Here is a 26061-nt window from a genome sequence, read left to right as displayed (position 1 = left end):
TATGTATGGTATAAGGTAGAAGTTCAGTTTCATTCTCTTGCATGTGGATATCCAGTTTTCACAACACCATTCATTGAAAAAACCAACTTTCCCCAGTAGTGTATTCTTGGCAGCTTTGCCAAAGATATGTTGACTAAACAAGTGTAGGTTCATTTTTGAGCTCCCTGTCCTTTTTCATTGGTCTGTATGTCTGTCTTTATGCCAGCACCATACTGTTTTACTTACTGTAGCTTTGTAATATATTTTGAATCAGGAATTGTGATGTCTCCAGCTTTGTTCTTCTCAAGATTGCTTTAGCTATTATGGATCTTTTGTGTTTCCACATGAATTCTGGGATTTTTTCTGTTTCTGTAAAAAAATGCCATTGGAATTGTGATAGGATTGCATTTAATCTGTAGATGGCTTTCGGTCAGAATGAATATTAACAATATTAAGCCTTCCAGTACAAGAAAAGTAAACTATAGGCCAAATCCCTAATGAACATAACATGGGAAAATCCTAAATAAAATACCAGAAAACAGAATTCAGCATTACAATGAAAAGATAAAACACCTTGACCAAGTGGGATTTATCCCTGGGATACAAAATGGTTCAACATGTGTAAATCAATTAATATTATATACCACGCTAACAAAATTAAGGATAAAAATCACATGATCATCTTTATAGATACAGAAAAATTATTTCACAAAATTCAACACTCATGATAAAAGCTACCAGTAAACTAGGTATAGAAGTAATTTACTTCAACATAATAAAGGCTGTTTATGGAAGGTTCACAGCTAACATCATGCTTAAGGGGGAAAAGTTGAAATTTTTTCTGTAAGATCATGAACAAGACAAAGATGCCCATGTTCACCACTTCTAATCAACATAGTAGTGGAAGTCCTAGCCAAAGCAATTAGGTTAAAAAATAAATTACATAATTACTGCATCCAAATCAGAAAGGAAAAAGTAAAATTATTTCTTTTTTTAACATTTTTATTGATTTATAATCATTTTACAATGTTGTATCAAATTCCAGTATAGAGCACAATTTTTCAGTTATATATGAACATATATATATTCATTGTCACATTTTTTCTCTGTGAGCTACCATAAGATCTTATATATATATTTCCCTGTGCTATAAAGTATAATCTTGTTTATCTATTTTACAATTTTGAAATCCAAGTCTATCCCTTCCAACCCTCTGCCCCCTTGGCAACCACAAGTTTGTATTCTATGTCTGTGAGTCTATTTCTGTTTTGTATTTATGCTTTGTTTGTGTTTTTTTGTATTTTTTTTTAGATTCCACATATGAGCGATATCATATGGTATTTTTCTTTCTCTTTCTGGCTTGCTTCACTTAGAATGACATTCTCCAGGAGCAACCACGTTGCTGCAAATGGCGTTATGTTGTCAGTTTTTATGGCTGAGTAGTATTCCATTATATAAATATACCACTTCTTCTTTATCCAGTCATCCACTGATGGACATTTAGGCTATCTCCTTGTCTTGGCTATTGCAAATAGTGCTGCTATGAACATTGGAGTGCAGGTGTCATCCTGAAGTAGGGTTCCTTCTGGATATAAGCCCAGGAGTGGGATTCCTGGGTCATATGGTAAGTCTATTCCTAGTCTTTTGAGGAATCTTCATACTGTTTTCCACAGTGGCTGCACCAAACTGCATTCCTACCAGCATTGTAGGAGGGTTCCCCTTTCTCCACAGCCTCTCCAGCATTTGTCATTTGTGGATTTTTGAATGACGGCCATTCTGATTGGTGTGAGGTGATATCTTATTGTAGTTGTGATTTGCATTTCTGATAATTAGTGATATTGAGCATTTTTTCATGTGCCTATTGATCATTTGTATGTCCTCCTGGGAGAATTGTTTGTTTAGGTCTTCTGCCCATTTTTGGATTGGGTTGTTTGATTGTTTCTTATTAAGTCATATGAGCTGCTTATATATTCTGGAGATCAAGCCTTTGTCAGTTTCATTTGCAAAAACTTTCTGCCATTCCACAGGTTGTCTTTTTGTTTTACTTATGGTTTCCTTTGCTGTGCAGAAGCTTGTAAGTTTCATTAGATCCCATTTGTTTATTCTTGCTTTTATTTCTATTGCTTGAGTAGACTGTCCTAGGAGAACATTTTTGAGATGTATGTCAGATAATGTTTTGCCTATATTTTCTTCTAGGAGGTTCATTGTATTTTGTCTTATGTTTAAGTCTTTGATCCATTTTGAGTTTCTTTTCGTGTATGGTGTAAGGGAGGGTTCTAGCTTATTGCTTTACATGCTGCTGTCCAGTATTCACAACACCATTTGCTGAAGAGACTGTCTTTATTCCATTGTATATTCTTGCCTCCTTTGTCGAAGATTAGTTGACCAAAAGTTTGTGGGTTCATTCTGGGCTCTCTATTCTGTTCCATTGGTCCATATGTTTGTTTTTGTACCAATACCATGCTGTCTTGCTGACTGTAGCTCTGTCGTATTGTCTGAAGCCTGGGAGAGTTATTCCTCCAGCCTCTTTCTTTCTCTTCAGTAATGCTTTGGCAATTCTAGGTCTTTGATGGTTCCATATAAATTTTATTATGATTTGTTCTAGTTCTGTGAAATATGTCCTGGGTAATTTGATAGGGATTGCATTAAATCTGTAGATTACCTTAGGCAGTGTGACCATTTTAACAATATTAATTCTTCGAGTCCAAGAACATGGGATATATTTCCATTTTTTTAACTCTTCTTTTACTTCCTTCATCAGTGGTTTATAGTTTTCTGTGTATAATTCTTTCACCTCCTTGGTTAGATTTCTTGCTAAATATTTTATTACCTTGGGTGCTATTTTAAAGGGGATTGTTTCTTTACTTTCTTTTTCTGTTGATTCATCATTAGTGTAAAGAAATGCCGCTGATTTTTTAACGTTAATAACCTGCTACCTTGCTGAATTCTTCGATCAGCTCTAGTAGTTTTTGTGTGGACCTTTTAGGGCTTTCTATATATAGTAACATGTCATTGGCATATAGTGACACATTTACCTCTTCTTTTCCAATTTGGATCCCTTGTCTTTCTCTCTCTTGCCTGATTGCTGTGGCTAGGACTTCCAAGACTATGTTGAATAGGAGTGGTGATAGTGAGCATCCTTGTCTTGTCCCAGATTTTAGTGGGAAGCTTTTGAGTCTTTCACTGTTGAGTACTATGCTGGCTGTAGGTTTGTCATATATAGCTTTTATGATGTTGAGATATGTTCCCTGTATACCCTCTTTGGTGAGAGTTTTTATCATAAATGGGTGTTGAATTTTATCAAATGCTTTTTCTGCCTCGATTGAGATGATCATGTGATTTTTGTCCTTTCTCTTCTTGATGTGATGTGTTACATTGATTGATTTGCATAGGTTGAACCACCCCTGTGTCCCTGGGATGAAGCCCAGTTGGTCATGAAGTATAATCTTTCTTATGTGTTGTAGGGTTCTATTTGCTAATATTTTGGTGAGGATTTTGCCATCTATGTATATCAGTGATATTGGCCTATAATTCTCTTTTTAGGTAGTGTCTTTGCCTGGTTTTGGTATCAGGGTGATGGTAGCTTCATAGAATGAGTTTGGGAGTATTCCCTCCTTTTCAATCTTCTGGAAGAGTTTGAGGACTGGTATGAGTTCTTCTTTGTATGTTTGGTAGAATTCCCTGGTGAAGCCGTCTGGTCCTGGACTTTTATTTGTAGGGAGGTTTTTAATTGCTTTTTTGATTTTATTTCTGGTGATCAGTTTGTTCAAGTGGTCAGTTTCTTCTTGATTCAGTCTTAGTGGACAGTATGTTTCCAGAAACTTGTCCATCTCCTCTAGGTTATCCAGTTTGTTTCCATTTAGTTTTTCATAATATTCTCGTATGATATTCTGTATTTCTACTTTACTTGTTATTATTTCTCCATTTTCCTTTCTTATTTTGCTAATTTATGCTCTCTCTTTTTTCTTCTTTGTGAGTTTGGCCAGAGGTTTGTCGATTTTATTTACTTTTTCAGAAAACCAGCTTTTGGTTTGATTGATCTTTTCTATGGTTTTTTTTTTAATCTCTATTGTATTTATTTCCTCCATAATCTTTATAATTTCCTTCCTTCTGCTGCCTTTTGGGTGTTTTTGTTTGTTTGTTTGGTTTTTTTTGTTCTTCTTTTTCTTTTGCTTTCAGCTGGTGGGTTAGATTGTTTATTTGAGATTGTTCTTCTTTTTTTGAGGAAGGCCTGTATCGCTATAAACTTCCCTCTTAGCACTAACTTTGCTGTGTCCCATAAATTTTCTATGGTTGTGCTTTCATTTTCATTTGTCTCAAGGTATTTTTTAATTTCAGCTTTGTTTTCCTCATTGACCCTTTGGTTTTTTAATAGCATATTGTTTAATCTCCATTCTTTCCTTTTTTTCTCCTTTGTTTCTCTGTTGTTGATTTCTAGTTTCATGGCATTGTGGTCAGTAAAGATGCTTGAGATAATTTCTATCTTCTTAAAATTGTTGAGGTTTCTTCTGTGCCCAAGTACATGATCAATCCTAAAAAGTGTTCCATGTGCACTTGAAAAGAATGTATATCCTATTTTTGGGGGGTGTAATGCTCTGAAAATATCCACCAAATCTCATTTTTCTATTGTATTATTTAATTTCTCTGTTGCCTTGTTTATTTTCTGTCTTGAAGATCTGTCTAGTGATGTTAATGCTGTGTTAAAATCTCCAACTATTATTGTATTCCCATCAATATCCCCCTTTGTCTCTGTTAGTAATTGTTTTATGTACATAGGTGTTCCTATATTGGGTGCATATATATTAACAAGTGTCATATCCTCACCTTGTATCACTGCTTTAATCATTATAAAATGTCCTTCTTTATCTTTCTTTATGACCTTTGTTTTAAAGTCTATTTTATCTGAAATCAGTACTGCAACACCTGCTTTTTTAGCTTTTCCATTTGCATGGAATATCCTTTTCCACCCTTTCACTCTTAATCTATATGTGTCCCTCTCCCTAAAGTGGGTCTCTTGTATGCAGCATATTGAAGGTTCTTTCTTTATTATCCAGTCTGCCACTCTGTGTCTTTTGACTGGAGCATTTAGTCCATTAACATTTACAGTAATTAATGATAGATGTGTGTTTATTGCCATTTTGAACTTATCTTTGCAGTTGATTTGTTATTTCCTCTTTGTTCCTTTCTTCTTCCTTTTATGGTTTGGTAACTTTCCTTTGTTTTATCATGGATTTTATTTAGTTTTTGTGACTCCCTTGTAAGTTTTTGGCTTGTGGTTACCCTTTTTAGTAAGTCTATTAGCCCATTACTATAACTTTTTATTAAACTGATAGTAACATGATCTCAAACCCATCCTACCAAGAACAAAAAATTTTAAAAAGAAAGAAAAAAAATTCTATATTTTCCTGCCTCCTTCTCCCACTCTCAATGATTTTTATGTCTTCTTTTATAATTTCGTGTTTATTCTATTTGTAATTCATGAGTTCTCACCTTTCCAGTTGTGAGTTTCTCATTTCTGTAGCATCCTGCTGCTTTTCTATGTAGAGTAGACCTTTCAGTATTTCTTTTAGCATCAGTTTAGTGTTGCTAATCTCTTGTAGCTTTTGCTCGTCTGTGAAATTCTTTATGTCTCCTTCTATTCTAAAGGATAGGCTTGCTGGATAAAGTATCCTAGGCTGCATCTTTTTTTCTCATTCAGGACTTTGAATATATCTTGCCACTCCCTTCTGGCCTGTAGTGTTTGTGTAGAGAAATCAGCTGAGAGCCTTATGGGGGTTCCTTTGTAACTCACTCTGCTTTTTTCTTGCTGCCTTTAGGATCATTTCTTTATTCTTGACTCTGGCTATCTTGATTATGGTATGTCTTGGTTTAGGTCTATTTGGGTTCTTCCTGTTTGGGACCCTCTGAGCTTTCTATACTTGGATATCTGATTCCTTCTTTAATTTGGGAAGTTTTCAGTCATGATTTTTTCCAATACCTTTCCAATCCCCTTTGTTTTTTCTTCCCCTTCTGGGACCCCTAGTATGCGAAGATTGGCATGCTTTATATTATCCCATAGGTCCCTTATGCTATTTTCATTTGTTTTTATTTGTTTTCCTTATAGCTGTTCTGATTGGGTGCTTTGTGTTGTCCTTTCTTCTAGGTCATCAATTCATTCCTCTACATTGTCTAGTCTGCTTTGCACAGCCTTTAGATCATTTCTCTTCTCAGCCAATGAGTTTACCAATTCTACTTGGCTCTTCTTTATAGCTTCAGTTTCATTTTTGACATATTTTATATCTCTAAACCCTATCTCTTTTAGTTCCTTCAGTACTTTGATCACTCCTTTTTTGAAATCTTCATCTAGTAGGCTATTGATATCTATTTCATTGGTCATTCTTTCAGGGGATTTCTCATGTTCATTTAATTGGGAATGATTTCTCTGCTTCTTCCTCTTGATCATACCTCTCTGGCACTGTGATTTATGTAGTATCAGTTATCTGTTGTAGTCCTTATGGAGTTTATTTATCTATCTAATGCCTATGTAGAAATAACACTTAAAAGAAAGAGACAGAGAGGAAGATAATTTTAAAAGAAGGGAGAAAAAAAGGTTTGAAAACAGTGTATAATGAATGATAGAATAGCAAGTTGAAGCAGAATAGCAGTCAGATTGAGATGTCTTTTAAGAACCAGATTTTTGGCGTTTCTGTCTTTTGAAGAGGACAATGTTCTGTTGGAGTTCTGCAGGTGCTCTGGTTAGCTGAGTGGGTCTGTAGATGTGAGTCTTGGTGTATTTGTGGGAGAGGGTGAGCTACAAGCATCCTTCTACTCCACCATCTTGGCCTCCTCTCCTCCCAAATTATTTCTGTTTGAAGATGGCATTGTCTTATGTATAGAAAATCTTAATGACTCCTGAAAAAAAAGCTCATACATATAATAAATGAATTTAGTAAAGTTGCAAAATACAAAATCAACAGACAACAGTAAGATGTGTTTCTATACACTAACAACAAACTATCTGAAAAAGAAATTAAATAAACAATCCCATTTACACTTGCATCAAAAAGAATATCATACTTAGAATTCAGCTTAACCAAAAATGTAAGACTGGTAATCTGAAAACTACAAAATATTGCTGAAAGAAATTAAAGACCCAAATAAATAGAAAGACATTTTGCACTCATGAACTGGAAGAAAATATTGATAAAGTGTCCATTCAACTGAAAGACATCTACAGATTCAATGCAATCCTGTCAAAACTCCAATGGCATTTTTTACAGAAACAAAAAAAAATCCCAAAATTCATGTGGAAGCACAAAAGACCTATAATAGCTAAAGCAATCTTGAGAGAGAAGAACAAAGCTGGAGGCATCACAATTCCTGATTCAAAATATAGCACATTCAAAATATATCAATATCTTGTAATAACCTTTAATGAAAGAGAATATGAAAATGAATATATGTATATATATATATATGTATATATATATATGTGTGTATATATATATATATATATATGCATAACTGAGACAGTATATTGTACACTGGAAATGGACACATTGTAACATTATACTTCATGTATATATATATACATATATATATATGTATATATAAAACAAAGCTACAGTAATTGAAACAGTATGGTGCTGGCATAAAGACAGACATAAAGACCAATGAAAAAGGACAGGGAGCTCAAAAATAAACCTACACTTGTTTAGTCAACATATCTTCAACAAAGGTGCCAAGAATCCACAATTGGTAAAGGTTGTTTTTTCAATGAATGGTATTGTGAAAACTGGATATCCACATGGAAGAGAATGAAACTGAACTCCTGTCTTATACCATACATAAAATCAATTCAAAGTGGACTGTGACTTAAACATATGACTTGAGAGTATAAAAGTCCTAGAAGAAAATATAGGGAAAACACTTTTTGACATCGGTCTTGGCAATGATTTCTTGAATATGACGCCAAAAGCTTAGACAGCAAAGCAAAAACAGACAAGTGGGACTACATCAAACAAAGGCTTCTGTACAGCAAGGAAGATAAACAACAGAACAAAAAGGCAACCTATTAAATAGGAGAAAATATTTGCAAAGTATGTATCTGATAATGGATTAATTTTCAAAATATATGAGGAACCCCTACAACTCAATAGCCAAAAACCAAATAATTTGATTAAAAAATTGGCAAAGGACTTATACAGACATTTTGGTTATTTCATTAGTTACTTTTTGCTATTTGATTTTTTTCTCCTTCTGAAATTTTTCTTAAATCTTTGTATTTTTTTCTGTTGTATTCTCTTATCTTGTGACTCATTTTCATTTTTTTGTGTGTTTTTCACTTTGGTTGTAAACTATTTTTCCACTTGACACCATATTTTGTTCAACCATTCTCCATTTAACAGCCTATTAACTCATGTTCTCACTTTTTTCCCCTCTATACATTGAAATGCATTTTTGTAGCTAAATCTTTGTCCGTGTTTCTAACTACTTTCTTTGTTTTTGCTTTTAAAGACTTTTGATACACCTTGTCAAAAAATACTCTTCTAAAAGAGTCATACTAATTTTTATGTTTAAGAAAGGTCTATGTTTTTCATAACAAAATCATGTATTTTTATGTTATAGGCTTTGAAATTTCTGAAAACCAGAAGAGGCAGGCTGCAATGACTGTGAGAAAAGTCCCTAAACAAAAAGGTAAAGCTGCCTTTAACTACCATCTCCCTGACCACACTCACTTTCGCTGTGAAACTGAGAAGTTATTAGCTATGCACCTGTATGTTCCTAGGCAGGTTTCCATGCTGAAGTTCACTTGGGGTGGTGGGAAAGGTCCAGATTCCCAGGTGTCTCTGATGACAAGTGGCAAATGGTCTTAAAGCCTTATGGCTCAGGAGTGAACAGTTTAAGGTAGTCGTGTTCAAAGGTAGCTCACTGGGTAAAGGAGAAAATAGAACCTGTTTCTTTTTATTTTCACCTAAAAAAAAGAGAGAAACTAAACCTTACTAACAATTTAGAAACAATTGGACAATAGTAAATGTGTATAATTTATTAATAAGTATAAATATGTTAGGAATATTTACATAACCTTCTTTCATTGGTTTTGGAGCATTTGCCAAATCAGGAATCCCAAATCAGAATGGAGAATTTTAAACTGCACCAAGACTGATGATTCAGATATTCCTTCTCTTTCTGAACCATAAACTAAAGTACTTAAAAGAGAAAAATACCTTAAGAATCAGTTTGAATATGAAATGAAGCTTTATTTTCTTGTTTTCATGAACTAGACAAAATTAAAATACTTAATTGAATGAAGGGAAGGAACTACCCTGTGTTTATTGAAGAGTCCATTCATTACCAGTCATTTTATATGAGTTCTTTGATCTTTATGCAAAGGTAGGTATTATTAGCCCTATTTCCGGAGGACAGAACTGAGAGTCTTTGGTGTGAAGTGACTCTGAACTTAAGTCAGCTGGACTGCAAGTCCACTGCTGTCTTCTCTCCATTTTAGGGTTCTGCTGATTCTCCAGGCTGGGGAAGAACATCTCACTTTTTTGTCTAGCCTCAATTACTAACAGCTGCTTCTATTACTGACAGCCATAGTCACTGTCCTCAGGGGTAGGCAATCTTCATAAGACTTCACTTTCCCTGGGCCCTTCCTTATGCTTTCTTAAAGGGCTCTCTGTTTCAAAATGAGTCACCATATAAAATGATCAGATTCAAGTTGCCTGAAATTCCAGCAGCCACAATAAAGTACCTTTATTTATTCTCAATGAAGTTTATTTTCATTGAGGAGGTTGAGTACCTGTGAATACCTGATTTCCAATTGAGTAGTGCACCTAGATTTGGCTTCTGGCTAGACATGGCCTTCCTTTTAACTGTTTATTGCTTCTTACTCTTGGGAGGCCCTCATTGGCACTTTCCCTCATCACGGAAATGTGATTCTCCTTAGATAGGGAATTAAAGGCAACCACTCCTAATCTCTTGGGGGTTGAAATATGAGTGACAGTATTAGAAAGTAATCTGGAGTTAATAACAGTAAGGATATGATCTGTATGAATAGGAGAATCTTTTGAGAGATTGTGCTGCTTAGATATATGAGCCCTAGCCACCTAGAGGTTCTCAGGCTACAAAGAGACTACTGTCTTAGTGCCCCACCTCTGTCTCCTGGAGGCTCTCACCTCCTGAGCTTCTCTCACTGTGATTCCTTCCTCTGTCTCCATCACACTGACCTTATTGATGAGATGGTGTTCCATTACCTCAGCCTAAGTTCCCTCAAGCCTATCTGAGACTGGTCTTTTCACTGAGAAACCTTAAAGCAGAGGAACATGTACAAAGCAACCAACTAGAAAACAGTCCTACTAATTCATATCAAGCCTTTGTGTCAGGTTCCTTCTCTACCTTGTCTAGTCTTAAGGCTATCCTTTGCAGGTTCTCTTTTCTCTTCAGGTATCTAAGCACTGGTTCACCTGAACAGATTTCTACTTTTAATAGCAATCCTGAAGTATTCAAAGAAGCCTATCTAGTTTCTAACCTCCCAGAATTCCTCAACATTTCCTCCCTTATTTCCTCATCCAGGGCTGTGGTGACTGATATATTTTAAGACTCAAGGGCACTATACATGTAGAAGTGGTTGTCCAACTTAGCAGTTCAATAGCTTTATCATATACATGGGAAGAGCAAGAAGGGAGTTATCTCAGATACCTGAGAAAGTCAGCTTTCTTAATCCTTCCAATGACCCCTTCCTGGAAGTGATGGGGAGCATTGTTGCTATGGTTTTTCTGATTCAGATTTAATATAGATTCCAACACAATCATTGATGCCATGGGACCTTATCAACTCAATCAACTGTTCTGGAGGAGGGGAAGTCTGGCTGGAAGAAAAGCAGAGTACAGAGCCTCACTCCAAAGAAGACCTTTTCACTTTACATTTGCCTTTCACAATGCCTGGGTTTTAAGAGTTGCTTTGTAACTTCTTGGGAAATGGATGCTAATTCCTCCTTCAGCCCATTTCAGTTTGTCATCATGGAGCTCCCTAGGGCCATGAGCACAGCTCCCATCTCCAGAGGCTTTAGGGCCAGCTCAAAATCAAATGAGTACCCTAGAATAACTAAAATAATCTTGAAATAGAATAAAGTTTGAGTAATCAGTCTACCCTGATTTCAACACTAATTGTATAGCTACAGTAACCAAGACAGTTGGTGTTGGTAGAAGGCTAGACATATTTTTTATATCAATAGAACAGAACCCAAAAATAGACCTACACAAATATGTCCAACTGATTTTTGACAAAGGTACAAAAGCAATTTAGTACAGGAAGGATAGCCTTTTCAACAAATGACACTGAAGCAATTGGGCTTCCTTAAGCCAAAAGTAAAATGAATTTCAACCTAAGTTCACACCCTATAAAAATTAAAATAGATAATGGACTTACATTTAAAGCTACAAAACTTTTAGAAAACAGTAGGAGAAAATCCTCAGGATTTAGGGCTAAGCAAAGTTCTTAGACCTGACACCAAAAACTTGAACTATAAAATAAAACATTGACAAAATAGACCTTATCAAAATAGAAAATTTTACCCTGTGAAAGACCATGTGAAGAGGATGAAAAGACAAGCTACAACTTAGGGGAAATATTTGCAAACCATGTATCTTATAAAACATTAGTATCTAGAATATGTAAAAAACTCTCAAAACTTAACAGTAAAAAAAAAAAAAAAACTACACACTCCAATTAGAAAATGGGCCAAAAACAAACGTATTTCACTGAAAAGGATATATAGATAGCAGTTAAACACATGAGAAGATATCCAACATCATTAATCATTGGATAAATGCAAATTAAAACCACAGTGAGATATCACTACATACCTATTACAAAGGCTAAAATAAAAAAATAGTAACAACACCAAATGTTGACAAGGGTGCATAGAAACTGAATCATTCATACCTTGCTGATGAGAATGTAAAATGGTACAGGCACTCTGGAAAATAGTTTGGCAGTTTCCTAAGACATAAAACATACAACTACCAGATGATTCAGCAATTACACACCCAAGTATTTATTCCAAACAAATGAAAACTTTTTTTCAGTTAAAAAACTTATAAACAAATGCTCATAGCAGCTTTGTTCATAATAGCCCAAACTGGAGACAACCGAGGTGTCTTTCAGTGGGTGAGTAATTAAGCAAACTGTGGTAAATCCATACCATGGAATATTACTCATCAATAAAAAGGAGCCAACTATTGGTACATGCAACAACTTGGGTGAATCTCTGAGGAATTATGCTGATTGCAAAAAGCCAAAACCCAAGGTTACATATGATATGACTCCATTTATATAATGTTCTTCAAATGCTATAATTTAGAAATGAGGAACAGATTAGTGGTTGCCAGGAGTTGAGGCATTGAGGACAGGAAAGAAATGAGTGTGGTTATAAAAGAGTAACAGGAGTAATCCCTGTGATGATAGAAATGTTGTCTTCTGACTGTGTCCTGTAACAATATTAATATCCTATCTGTGCTACTGTACTATAGTTTTTCAAAATGCTATCATTGGAAAAATTGAGTCATATGTACAAAGCATATCTCTGCATTTTCTCTTAAAATTGCATGTGAGTCTACAATGATCTCAAAATAAAAAGGTTAATTAAAAAATTAAAATGAGCACTTCCCAAACTCCCTCCCTAATATCTCCATATCATTTGTTGGCATCTAGTCCCCTCATATTTTTGACACTTATCACCTTTGAAAACTGACAAACGACATTGTCAAAATGGCAGAATAGTTTACTGTTGTCCTCTCCCTAAAGAACACAGATTTTGGCAATCACCAACAGATGAGAGTGCTTTTATGAAGTCTTAGAGTCCAGTGGAGAAGTTACAGACTGAATAAATTGACTGGACACATAGAAGAGCCCAGTCAATAAAGACTGGAGGAGATGACTCCTCCTTTAAATGCAAAGACAGCAACACAAGACCAGAAGGAACATGAAAAATCAAGGAAACATGACATCGTTGAAGGAATGCAATAATTTCCAGAAACTGATCCACAAAGACATGCAGATCTGTGATTTGACTGATAAACAATTCAAAATGGTTGTTTTAAGGAAGTTCAGTGAGCTACAAGAGAGACAATTCAACAAAATCTAGAAAATAAACATAAACAAAATAAGAAATTTAATAGAGAGTAGAAATCGTGAAAAGAGCCAAATTACAGAGCTGAAGAATACAATGAATGAAATGAAAAGTGCAGTAGAGAGCATCAGTAGCAGACTTGATCAAACAGAATTCTCTAGCTGTGGAGTCAAAGAAAAGGCATTTATAATTGGCTAGTCAAAGTAGAAAAAAAGAAAAGAGTAATGCGAAAGAGTGAAGTATACCTATGTGAATTATGAGATACAATTAAGAGAAAGAATCTAGAAAATATTGGAGTCCCAGGAGGAGAAGAGAGGGGAAAGGGGGCAGAAAGCTTATTTAAATAAATAATGGCTAGAGCTTCCCAATTCTGGGTAGATATTTGGATATCCAAGTTCATGAGGCTCATTGATCTCTGGACAATTCAACCAAAAATGATCTTCTCTAATTATAATGATCTTCTCACATTAAAATAAAACTGTCTAAAATTAAAGACAAAGAACGTTAAAAGCAGCAGGAGGAAAAAAAAAGTCCTTATATGCAAAGGAACCCACATAAAGCTATCATCAGATTTATCAACGGATACTAGCAGGAAAGGAGAGAATTGAATGATGTATTCAAAGTACTGGAAGAAAATAACAGCCAACTAAAAATGCGGTACCTGGGAAAGTTTTTTTTCAGAAACGAGGGAGAGAGAAAGACTTTTCCAAACCTAAAAAAAAAAAAAAAAATGCTGAAAAGAGTTCATCACCACTAGACTTGTCTTACAATAAATGCTGAAAGGAGTTCTTCAAGCTGAAATGAAACTATGCTAATTAATAACATGAAAACATAAACACACAGGTTAAAGTAAGTATATCATCTAATTCAGAATAATATGGTGGTGTGTTAATCACTTAAATATACTATGAAGGATAAAGGACAAAAAGATTAAATATAACTATAGGTATAATAAATTGTTAATGGATAACACTAAAAAAGATACAAATTGTGATCAAAAACATAAAAAGTGGTGGGGTAGTTTTTGTTTGTGGTCAATTGGTTATTAGCACAAAATAGACTGTTGTAACTATAAGATGTTTTATATAAGCCTCATTGTAACCACAAAGCAAGCACCTGCAGTAGGAACTACAAAATGGCCAGAAAATAATTCATAATATGGCAATACTATGTCCTTTCCTATCAATAATTACATTAAATGTAAATGGATTAAATTCTCCTATCAGTATGCATACAGTAGCTGAATGGATTAAAAAAAACTAGACACAACTGTATACTGCCTAGAAAGACTCAATTCACCTTAAAGAACACACATAACTCCAAAGTGAAGGCATGGAAAAAGATATTTTATGCAAGTGGAAACCAAAAGAGAGCAATGGTAGATATACTGATATTAGAGAAATAGACTATAAATCAAAACTGTCACAAGAGACAAAGAAGGTCATTATATAATTATAAAGAGGTAACTTGTCAAGAGGATATAACAATTGTAAGTAGATATGCACCTAACATCAGAGCACTTAAATAGAGTAAGCAAATACTAGCAAATCTGAAGGAAGAAACAGACAATGTAATTATAGTAGAAGGTTTTAATACCCCACTTTCAACAATTGATAGATCACACACACAAAAAATAATAATTAAGAAAACACTGAACTGGAAATATATTTAGACCAAATGTACCTAAAAAACATATAAGTTCTATGCCATGCAACTGCAGCAGAATTCACATTTTTTTTCAAAAGCACATAGTGATTCTCCAAGATAACATGTATTGGGGTCACAAAACAAGTCTTATCAAATTGTAAAAGACTGAAATAATATCAGGTATCTTTTCCAACCACAATGGTATGAAACTAGAAATTAATAACAGGAGGAAAACTGGAATAGTCACAAATATGTGGAAATCAACACACTCCTAAACAACCAATGGGTCAAAGAATAAATTGAGGGGAAATGTTAAAATATCTTGAGATAAATTAAAATGGAAACACAATATACCAAATGTTAGGGAATGCAGCAAAAGCAGTACTAAGAGGAAAGTTTATACCCATAAATGCCAAAGCTAAGAAAAAAAGAAAGATTTTAGATAAAAAACCTAACTTGACACCTCAAGGAACAAAAAATGAAGAAGAAATAAGCCAAAAGTTAGCACAAAAGGAGATAATAAAGATCAGAGCAGAAATAAATAAGAGATCAGAAAAACAATAGAAAAGATCAATGAAATTAAGAGCTTTTTTTTAAAGATAAAAGTGACAAACCTTTAGCTAGACTAATTAAGAAAGAAAAAGAAGACTCAAAATCATAAATCAAGCAGGAGCTACTCCAAATGATACCACCTAAATATAGTTTGGGGGGATACTGTGAACAGTTGTACACCAATAAATTGGATATCCTAGAAGAAATGGATAAATTTCAAGAAACATACAATGTCCCAAACTGGATCATGAAGAAATAGAAGATAATAACATGCCAATAATGAGTAAGAAGATTGAATCAGCAATCAAAGACCTCCCAACAAAGAAAAGCTCAGAAACAGATGGTTTCACTGGTGAATTTTACCAAACATTTAAAGAAGAATTAACACCAGTCCATTTCAGAGTCTTCCAAAAAATTGAAAAAGATGGAACACTCCCAGATTCATTTCATGAGGCCAGCATTACGCTGATACCAAAGCCAGAACAAAACACTACAAGAAAAGAAAACTACAAACCAATATCCCTGAAGAATGCAGAAGCAAAATTTCTCAACAAAATACTAGTAAACCAAATTCAACAGTGTATTAAAAAGATTATACACCATCATCAAGTGGGATTCATCCTGAGATGCAAGGATGATTCAACTTATGCAAATCAATATATCTGTTACACCATATTAATGGCAAAAAGATAAAATCATATGATCATATCAAAATATGCTGAAAAAGCATTTAAGAGAACTCAATATTATTTCATGATAAAAACTCTCAACAAATTCGGTTTAGTTGGAATATACCTCAACATAATAAAAGCCATATAAGACAAGCCCACAGCTAACATAGTGGTGAAAGGTTAAAAGCTATTCTTCTAAGATCAGGAACAGCACAATAATGCCCATTCTCACTACTATTCAACATACTGCTAGAAGTCCTAGCCAGAGCAATCAGGCAAGGGAAATACATAAATGTCAGAAAGGAAAAAGTAAAAATTTTTCTGTTTGCAGGTGACATAATTTTATATATAGAAAACTATAAAGATAATCGTAATGACTGTGGATTGGGAGAAAATAGTGGCATACCACATATCTGAAAAGAGATTAATATTCAAAATACATAAAGGATTCATACTACTCAATAGCAAAACCCTACAAATACTCCAACTAAAAATGAGCAAAAGACCTAAATAGACATTTTTTCCAAAGAAAATATTCCAAAAGCCAACAAGTACATGAAAAGTTTCTCAGCATCACTCATCATCAGAAAATACAAATCAAAACCACAATGAGATATTACCTCGCACTTGTCAGAATGACTGTTATCAAAAAATAAGTGCTGGAAAGTGCTGGCAAGGATGTAGAGAAAAGGGAACCTGAGTATACTGTTGGGAATGTACATTGGTACAGCTACTATGGAAAACAGTATGAAAGTTACTCAAAAAATTAAAAATAGAGCTACCATGTAATTCAGCAATTCCAGTTCTGGCTACATAGCCAAAGGAATGAAATACTATCTTAAAGAGATATCTGCATCCCATGTTTATTGCAGCATTATTCATAATAGCCAAGACATGGAAACAACCTAAGTGTTCATTGACAGATGAATGGATAAAATAAATGTACACACACACACACATACACACACACAACAGAATGTTATTCAGCCATATAAAAGAAGGAAATCTTATATTTTGCCACATCATAGACTAACCTGTAAGACATTATGCTAAGTGAAATAATTCAGACAAAGAAAAATACTGTGTGATCTTACTTATATGGGGAATCTAATAAAACTGAATTTATAGAAACAGAGAAGAAATTGGTGTTTGCCAGATGCAGGAGGTGTGGGGGTGGGAAATGGATGAAGGTGGTCAAAATGTACAAACTTTCAGTTATAAAATAAATCAGTTTTGGGGAAGTAATGTACAACATAGTGACTAAAGTTAACAAAACTGTATTGTGTATTTGAAAGTTGCTAAGATCTTTAAAGTTCTCATCAAAAGAAAAAAATGTGTAACTATGTGAGGTGATGGATGTTAAGTAACCTTTATGTTCTTACCATTTCACAGTATATGCATATGTCAGATCATATGTACAATGTAATATGGTATACAATGTAAAATGTCTAGTATATCTCGATTAAATTGGGGTAAAATATAAACTGAGCAGAAAAATGAGTAATAAGATTGAATCAATAATGAAACCTCCCAACAAAGCAAAGCTCAGGAACAGATGGTTTCACTGGTGAATTCTATGAAACATTTAAAAAAGAATTAACACCAGTTCTTCTCAAATTCTTCCAAAAACTTGAAGTGAAGGGGAACAATCTCAAATTCATTTTCCAAGGCCAGCATTACCCCAATACCAAAGCTGGATAAAGATGCTACTAGATAACACAGGCCAGTATCCTTGATGAATATTGATGCAAAAATTCTCAACAAAATGCTAGCAAACAAAATTCAACAGCATATTAAAAGGATCATACACAATCATCAAGTGGGGTTCAACTCTAGGATGCAGAGATTGTTAACGTGCAAATCAATAAATGTGATACACCACATTAACGGAATGGAAGATAAAAATCACATGATCATCTCAATAGGTGCAGAAAAAGCATTTGACAAAATTCATCATTCTTTAATGATAAAAACTCTCAATAAATTGGATATACAAGGAACATACCTCAATATAACCAATGCCTTTTATGACAAGCTCACCACTAAAACATCATATTCAACAATGAAAGTTTGAAAACTTCTCCTCTAAAATCAGGAATAAGACAAGGGTGCCAATCCTCACCACTTCCATTCAGCATAGTGCTGGAAGTCCTAGCCAGAGCAATCAGGCAAGAAAAAGAAATAAAAGTCAGAAAGGAAGAAGTAAAATTGCCTCCATTTGCAGATGACATGACTTCATATCTAGAAAGTATAAACTCTCCAAAAATAATATTAGAATAATAAAGGACTTCAGTAATATTTCATGATACAAAATCAATATACAAAACTCAGTTGTGTTTCACTAACAACAGACATCCAAAGGAGAAATTAAGGAAACAATCCCATTTGCAGTAACACAAAATAGAGTAAATACTTAGGAATAGGTTTAACCAAAGAGTTTAAAGATCTGTACAGTGAAATCTACTAGATATTTATGAAAGAAATTGAAGAAGATACAAATAAATGGAAAGATATTCCATGTCTATGGATTATAAGAATTAATATTGTGAAAGTGCCCTTACTAGACAAATCCATCTATATACTCAATGTCATCCCTGTCTCAAATTCCATGTAATTTTTCATAGAAGGAGATAAAACACTCCTAAAATTCATATGGAATCACAAATCCCAACTAACCAAAGCAATCCTGAGAAAGAAGAACAAAGCTGGGGCATCAATGCTTCCCAATCTCAAACTATCTTACAAAGCTATAGTAATCCAAAAAGTATGATACTGGCATAAAAACCAACATATAGACCAATGGAACAGAATTGAGAGCCCAATTTAAATGCACATTTATAGTTAACTAATATTTGTCAGGAAGCCAAGAATATTCAATGGAAGAAGGTTAGTCTTTTCTATAAATGGTATTGGGAAAATTGGATATTCACATGCAAAAGAGTATATTGGACCCCTACTTTACACCACTCAAAAATTAGCTCTAAATGAATTAAGGACTGTAAAATTAGAAGAAAATATAGGGAAAATACTCCTTGGCATTGGTCTTGGCAACAAGTGTTTTAACCTAAAGCACAAGCAAGAGCAACAAAAACCAGTGGGACTATTTCAAACTAAAAACCTTCTGCACAAGCAAAAGAAACAAAAATAAGTAAGTGGGACTATTTTAAACTAAAAACCTTCTGCACAGCAAAAGATAAGCAATCGACAAAATGAAATGTCTACCTATGGAATGGGAGAAACTATTTGTAAACCATATATTTGATAAAGACACACACATACACACAAACACACCCCATGGAATATTATTCATCCATAAAAAGAAGGAAATCCTACCATTTATGGAAACGTGAATGTACTTTAGGGAATTATGCTATGTGAATTAAGTCAGACAGAAAAATACAAATACTATATGATCTCACTTATATGTGTAATCTGAAAAATGCAAAGTTACAGAAACAGAAAGTAGATTGGTGGTTGCCAGGGGCTTGGGTTGGGAAAAGTGGAGAGATGTTGGTCAAAGGGCACAAACTTCTAGTTACAAAAGGAAGAGTTTCTGGAGATATAACATACAGTATGATGACTGTAGTTCACAATACTCTATTGTATACTTAAGAGCTGCTACGAGAGTAGTTCTTAAACGTTCTTACCACAAAAAAAGTTAATTATGTGAGATGATGGATATGTCAACTAACCTTATTGTGGTAATCATTTCACAATATATACGGATATCAAATCATTACATTGCACACCTTAAAGTTACACAATACTGTATGTCAGTTATATCTCAATAAAGCTGAAAAACTATAATAGTAACAAAAATAGAATAAAAAATACTGGCTTTTAGAAAAGAAGTAGTTCCTTCCCACTGAAGTACCAATGGCTGGTTATGGCTTAATATCCCAGGGTAATGGGATCAAGTCATTAAACAAAGGCAAAGAAGATGTAATGCTGAAATTTCAGACACTGACCAGCATGAAGAAGGTATTTGGGAGCAGCAGAAAGATCACCCTTGCACTCTGAATCATATTCTGTGTGCCTCAGCCTATTCTGTTCTGAATTTAGAAAAGGATTAAACTTTAAATTTAGGTCCCCTGATTTCTGGAATCCTCCATGTGAATTTTGCTTTGGTTTCAAATTCTCCTATAAAAGTTGAGAAATCATTGAAGTATTTCCTTTAAAAGGTCACAAACATATTCCAAGTCTTCTTTATGTTCCATGAATCTTATCTTCTGGTGGGTGAGTTTGCTTTCTCCCTTAACTACCAATGTCACCTCCCTAATAAATGTGGTTTAATCACTCTCAACCTGATGTTGAACACTGAGTCACTTGTACCTTAGTTTTTAGAAAACCATTTCCCCTCAAAGACCTGCCCTGAATTCAGTAGTTCTTACCCAGGCTGGAATCTTAACTAGGAATTCTTAACCAGGAGTTCTTTCCTTGGATGATTTTATTTTTTTTAATTGAAGTATAGTTGATTTGCAATATTATATTAATTTCAGGTGTACAGCACTTTGGATGATTTTCAGTTTCAGTTAGCATGCTCTAAAGTAGGCTGTCTTGAATTGTACATTCAAAGTGGTCACTGGGTAATTGAGAAGACCATTGCTACTTAACTTACACCATTTCACTTTGATCTCTTTTTATTCTAGGTGTCAACTCTGCTCGCTCAGTTCCTCCTTCCTATCCACCACCACAGGACCCATTAAACCAGGGCCAGTACCTGGTTCCCGATGGCATCGCTCAATCACAGGTCTTTGAGTTCACTGAACCCAAGCGCAGCCAGTCACCATTCTGGCAAAACTTCAGCAGGTTAACCCCCTTCAAAAAATAATACCTACAGGGAGGCAGATAATTTTAAAATAAGTAAATAAAATTATATTTATAGATGGACCTTTTTTCGGAGAAGCACTGTTGAAATTTATATATATATATATATATATATATATATATATATATATATATATATATATATATATACACACACACACACACACACACACACACATACACACACACACACACACACACACACACACACACACACACACATACAGACACTTCAGTGTACATACACACACGCACATACACAGAAGGACCAAAAATGTTTTCTGTTGTTTTAGGGAAATAAAATCTGTAGTTGATAGAAAGAAATACTAATGACTTTCAAATATGCGATCCCTTTAAAAAGTTTTCTGTTCTTACCCTGTCCCCCTCCCCTTTACTTTCAGAAATTGACACTTCTATATGTTCCTTTTCTTGTTGAGATAATCTTTTTGCTCTCCTGTGAGTGATTCATTCACTTGTCATTATTACCATAGATGTGTTTGTGTTGTTTTTTTTTTTCTTAATGATACTGATGCTGATGACTTTTTAATTTAATTTGATGTGGTGGAGTTCGGGAGTTTCGAATTTCTTTTTTTTTCCTTTTACTTTTCACTGAGTAAAGGGAGGATCCCCTTTCTCCTCTCCCTCAAATGACCATCTGTGAATGTTTCTGCAGCCTTGCAGTTGCCCCAAATAGCCTTTTCCCTGCATCTTCTGTCTCCAGTCGTGCCAGTCTGGACATGCTCTGTTGTGCCCTGTGACATAATTGCTCAATATTTCTATTGTTTTCACTGTGTTTTAGTTGTTGTAGAGGGATTGAAACTAAACAGAGGCAAGGAAGTGTCAGAATAATGATGCTGGAGAAGACTTCTGTTCAGGGAACATTCTGCATTTGGGCTGTTTCTTCTAGCACTGGGGGTTCCCATTGTGACAGCACTGCTAGTTCATGACGATTTTGTATGTGGGGTTTAGTTTGGGTCAGTTATTCTCTTCTTCATGCCGCTTTGGTTATGTTGTTCCTCCTAGGCCTGTCCCTCCCCTAACCTAAAAAATCTGAACTGGAAGCAAAGAGGTGGAGACTCTGCTTCCTGAAAGAGAGATTCAACTGCTTCCAACACCAAGTAGGTTTAGCATGGCGCTCCCCACTGCAATCAATCCAGGGGCCTGGTCATACCTGCTTCACATTTGCAGATTTTTTAGGCAGCATTGATAGGAGTCTATGAGAGGTCAAGACAGAGCCTACATGACTGAGATCATCAGCTATCTTCAAATTATTGACCTGGACAAGATCCAAGGCTGACAGTAACCTCTCATATGGAAGAACAAGGACAAGCATGGAAAGAGACAGCCTTGGCCCATGATATGTACCTGAAGTTCCTAACACTCAAATTTATGAAACTCCCTGTTGTTAGCAGATTGTATGGATAATTTTCCATGATTCCTTTCTTCCTCTCTCCCTGTCTTCCTTCTTTTTCTTGCTATCCTGGCACAGGAGGATTACTGCTATGAAATGAGCATAGTTAAAGCATTTCTGACACCCAAAAAAGGCCCTGTTTCCAACATTCTCCCATCCCAGAACATTTGAAGCAAGCGAGGAGCCCAGGGGACTTTTTCTATGAAGAAAGAATCAGAGGCCGAGTTGCTACTCTCAGGCTAAATTTTAGTAGGCTTTTACACTTGGGGAAAATTAACTTTCCCTACAAAGAGGCAGGTTCCTTATGGCAGGAGTACCTGTTCCTCCTCTCCACATGACCCCTTGGGTGAATAGGCCTTGAACAGCAAGGAGAATGGAGTACAAAGGAGTGAGGATGGGCCCTACTATGGAGATTCCCCATTCCAGTGGGGAATCTGGAGATTGTGAGTCTGTCCTGGACCCCATGGGGGAAGACTTCATCATGAAAGGACCTCAGCTTAATGAGCAGCAATAATGGCTGCAGGGGACACTCAGCATGGCTAGCTTGATTGCTGCTCTATTCCCTGCCAAGCCTGGGAAAGTTTTTTTTTCCTCAATGGGAATCAAATTTCAAGCTCTTTAAACTCCCATTTCACCACACCCAAATCGGGCTTGAGGAGTAAGCCAAGGTTGAGTCTGAGCTGGGCAGAGGGCTGGGGCTCGGGACTGGCCACCACTGTTCAGCACATGACCCAGCTACTTAAGCCCCCTTGGCAAGGAGCCTGGTACCCAGTGCCTAAGCTAAAATGATCTCCCTGGAAGACAGAATGTCTTTCAATGGCTGTGTAGGTCTCCCATGAGTGTATATCCTTTTCCTACTTTCCATTCCTTCCCACTAGGCTTGGCCTTGATGTGTTTCTCTAGGGCCTGGGGGTACACCAAGAAGGGATGCTTGGACAAGTCCCTAGACCTATGCTATCTCTTGGCCAAGATGCCCCATCCCCCCTGCTCCCCTAGGACTGTGCCCAGAGCTCCAGGATCAGGGATTATCACCTCTTTCCACCCACCTCTGATACACCCAACCCACTGGCCTCATCAGATGCCAATGACTTATGAAAACAACAAGAAAGCAGTTTGCCATTGGTTGGATTTTCCCCTAGCCTGTGGCAGCAAAACAGACCAGTGGCCAACAGCCCCAAGGGGAGCCCCATTACCTGGGCTCAGAGTCCAACCTGTTCTGTGTCCCCATAGGAGTGCTATCCCCAAGAATTCATAAATCTCTGTTCCTGCATGGCCAAGAGCTCCCCTTTCTTCAACTCGGTGAGGACTGGATTTGCTCTCCAAAAGGCTTTTCTAGTATATTCTATGGGTCCTGCTGTGGGATGGTCCTAACACAGAAATCAAACTCCTCATTCTCCCTTTCTTTCTATGTGTATATCTCTTAATGGATTTATAAGGACAGCAGCAAGACAGTTTTAACAATTCTAGTGTGAAGCCAAATAGTGATCTTTATTGCTTTGGGGATGGGGTGGGCTGGGGTGGATGGATGGGCAACAGTGATTTTGATTACCCCTGCTGCTCTGCATTTGCCAGTTTATTATTTCATTTCTTCTATCTGACTGTTTGACCCTGTCAAACAAGTGTCAAAGTTGTGTGTTTAAAAAAAATGTTTAACAAAAATATGATGTTGTAATGACACAAAGCCTTATGAAAATATTTATGGAGTTCAATAAAAGAAGTAAAAAGACACCTCCAGGCATAGCTCTCATGCCATTTTGTGTGTTTGTGTGTGTATTTTACCAGTTGCCAAATAAAGGGAATTTTCCTGGTAGGGACCACTTACCCTAGCCTAATTTTGGCCTGTCAGCTCTCTATTCCATTGCCAAGTATGCTATGGGCTATCTGTGACCTTGCATGTCCTTTCTGGAAGAGTGTGCCACAAGAACCAAGTTTGATCCTGTAATCAGGGGCACTTAAAATGTCTTTATGGATGGGACTGTCCTTCATGTAACCTTGCCCTTCAATAAGACTCAAAAGTCCATTCCTGACCTTGCTCCTTTTTCTTGCAGCTGCAAGTCCAATACCTGTCCTGGGCACTCACATGAGCTTAAAAGCTGCCTTTTGGACCTAACCAGAATCCATATCACTTAGGAATACCTCACCTCCAATTCTTTCCTAATGCTTCCACTCCTGTCTCCTCAGAGGTAGATGCATTCCTTAGCCATCCCCCAAAGCAGGTGGAGTGACCTTACTATTTCTTTCATCATTGTGTCTCCTACACATAGATGCTCCATGCTGCCCACTAGGCCCCCATGTGGTGTCATGCTGCCCATCAGGGAAAACAGTATGTTCTGGCACTACTTCACCTATCTTTCTCCAGAAGAACTAAATACTGACCCTAATAAAGTGCTTATTTACTTGAAGGGTCCAGATAATTGTTCCAAGATACAGCATTAGAGGAAGAACAGGTATTGTATCTCTGGGTTAGGGTGTCAGGCCTTGTAGATCCACCACTGCCATCTCAACCCCAGGATTTGAAGAAAATGATTAAACCCTCTCCTTTGGTAACTTTTACCCTTTCTTGGCTCTCTCCTCATTTAACCTCTTTACTGCCCTCACCATTTATCTTTTCCATGGGGGTCTGCCAACTTTATCCACCAAACTCAGAAGGCTCAGTTCTCAGCATTCCCTTCTGCATCTTGCCAATTCCTAGCCTCCTCAGCTTCCAAAGGTGAATTTCAATTACCTCCTTCAAAGCAAGAGGATTGCACCTGATCTCTGCTCTCTGACCACCTTCTGAGGATCATAGGGTGGAGAGTGGGGAGACACATGGTAGAGGTCTTACACTCTGGGATGCAGCTGATTCTCCCTTAAGGTACCTAAAATCAAACATGTCTCATTACCAGAAGAATTATATCTGAAAGTCCCATACATCCTTATAATAAATCTGTATTCTTTATTACCATAAAAATGGTTCTAATACTTACAAACTTATTTGCTAAGAGCATTCACCCACTTCCTGCCCTCGGTTTTAGTACATAGTCTCCTATATTCACTGATGAGAATGCTGTTACATTCATCTATGAAAGTGCCACTTGCCTCTCTAATCACTGTTTCCAATTTGCCATCTGCAATTGCTTTCCTTGACTGGGAGCAAGAGGGCCAGTAGATTTAAAGTATCATTTTCAGGAGGCCCTCAAAGGGAAGGGCCAGAGAGCCTTAGCCCATCCTAAGTTCATTGTGTTGAGGATGAAGGCTTCTTGCTCTACTTTCCTCAGGATCATCTGGGAGGCTCAGTAGTGAGGAAAGATGTCTTTGTGGTGTCCTCAGATGGCCAGGACTAGAATGGAGAAAAGAGACTTCTCTCAGCTTCCAAGAAAGGCCTCTTCCTAGAACAAGTCTGCTGGGACAGCTTCTACCAAGTCTGATAGAGAAGGCTTATGACTTGTCTAAATACAACAAATTTTCCTATTTTCAATTTTCTTACCATATATAGGGTCTCATTTAATCTTTATGATAACCATTCGGCCACGGGGTTATTAACCACATTTCACACGGAAGCTAGGGGCTCATTTAAAGTAACTAGTCAATGGCTGGTGCCCCAGATGGGGAAGGAGGCTGGTGGCCACCCTCCCCCGGCCTCGCACCCCTAGGCATTCACAGGCAGGAACTTGACTGTATTGTCCTGCCTCAGAGAACAGACTCATCTGCCACAGGCCTAGCCTGGGTTGCTGCCTTTGAAAGCAAGGGAAGGTCAGTATGATGTCAACCACAATGCAGCATGGAATTTCCAGAGAGGTCTTATTTCAAAAGTTTGTAAAGAACGAGAACCACATGGACTTCTGCAAAGGCAACTGAGCTGGCCTGAGCTTGAGGGAAAGGAT

At 36.3% G+C, this 26061-nt stretch overlaps 1 protein-coding gene across 1 annotated transcript in view; it reads left to right on the top strand.

The window, feature by feature from the left end:
• ARHGEF9 (Cdc42 guanine nucleotide exchange factor 9) overlaps nt 1–20848 on the top strand; it is a 328329-nt gene extending 307481 nt beyond the window's left edge. Inside the window, exons 11-12 of the mRNA XM_032475623.1 lie at nt 8587–8655; nt 20610–20848. Coding sequence (XP_032331514.1) covers nt 8587–8655; nt 20610–20791 — 251 coding nt within the window. The 3' untranslated portion in view covers nt 20792–20848. The remainder of the gene's footprint in view (nt 1–8586; nt 8656–20609) is intronic.
• The last annotated feature ends 5213 nt before the right edge of the window (nt 20849–26061 follow it).

This window comes from Camelus ferus, chromosome X (genome assembly GCF_009834535.1).
Source record: "Camelus ferus isolate YT-003-E chromosome X, BCGSAC_Cfer_1.0, whole genome shotgun sequence".
In the NCBI taxonomy this organism is placed as follows: Eukaryota; Metazoa; Chordata; class Mammalia; order Artiodactyla; family Camelidae; genus Camelus; species Camelus ferus.
Note: the sequence above shows the minus strand (reverse complement) of the source record. Positions and strands in the feature narration are given on the sequence as shown.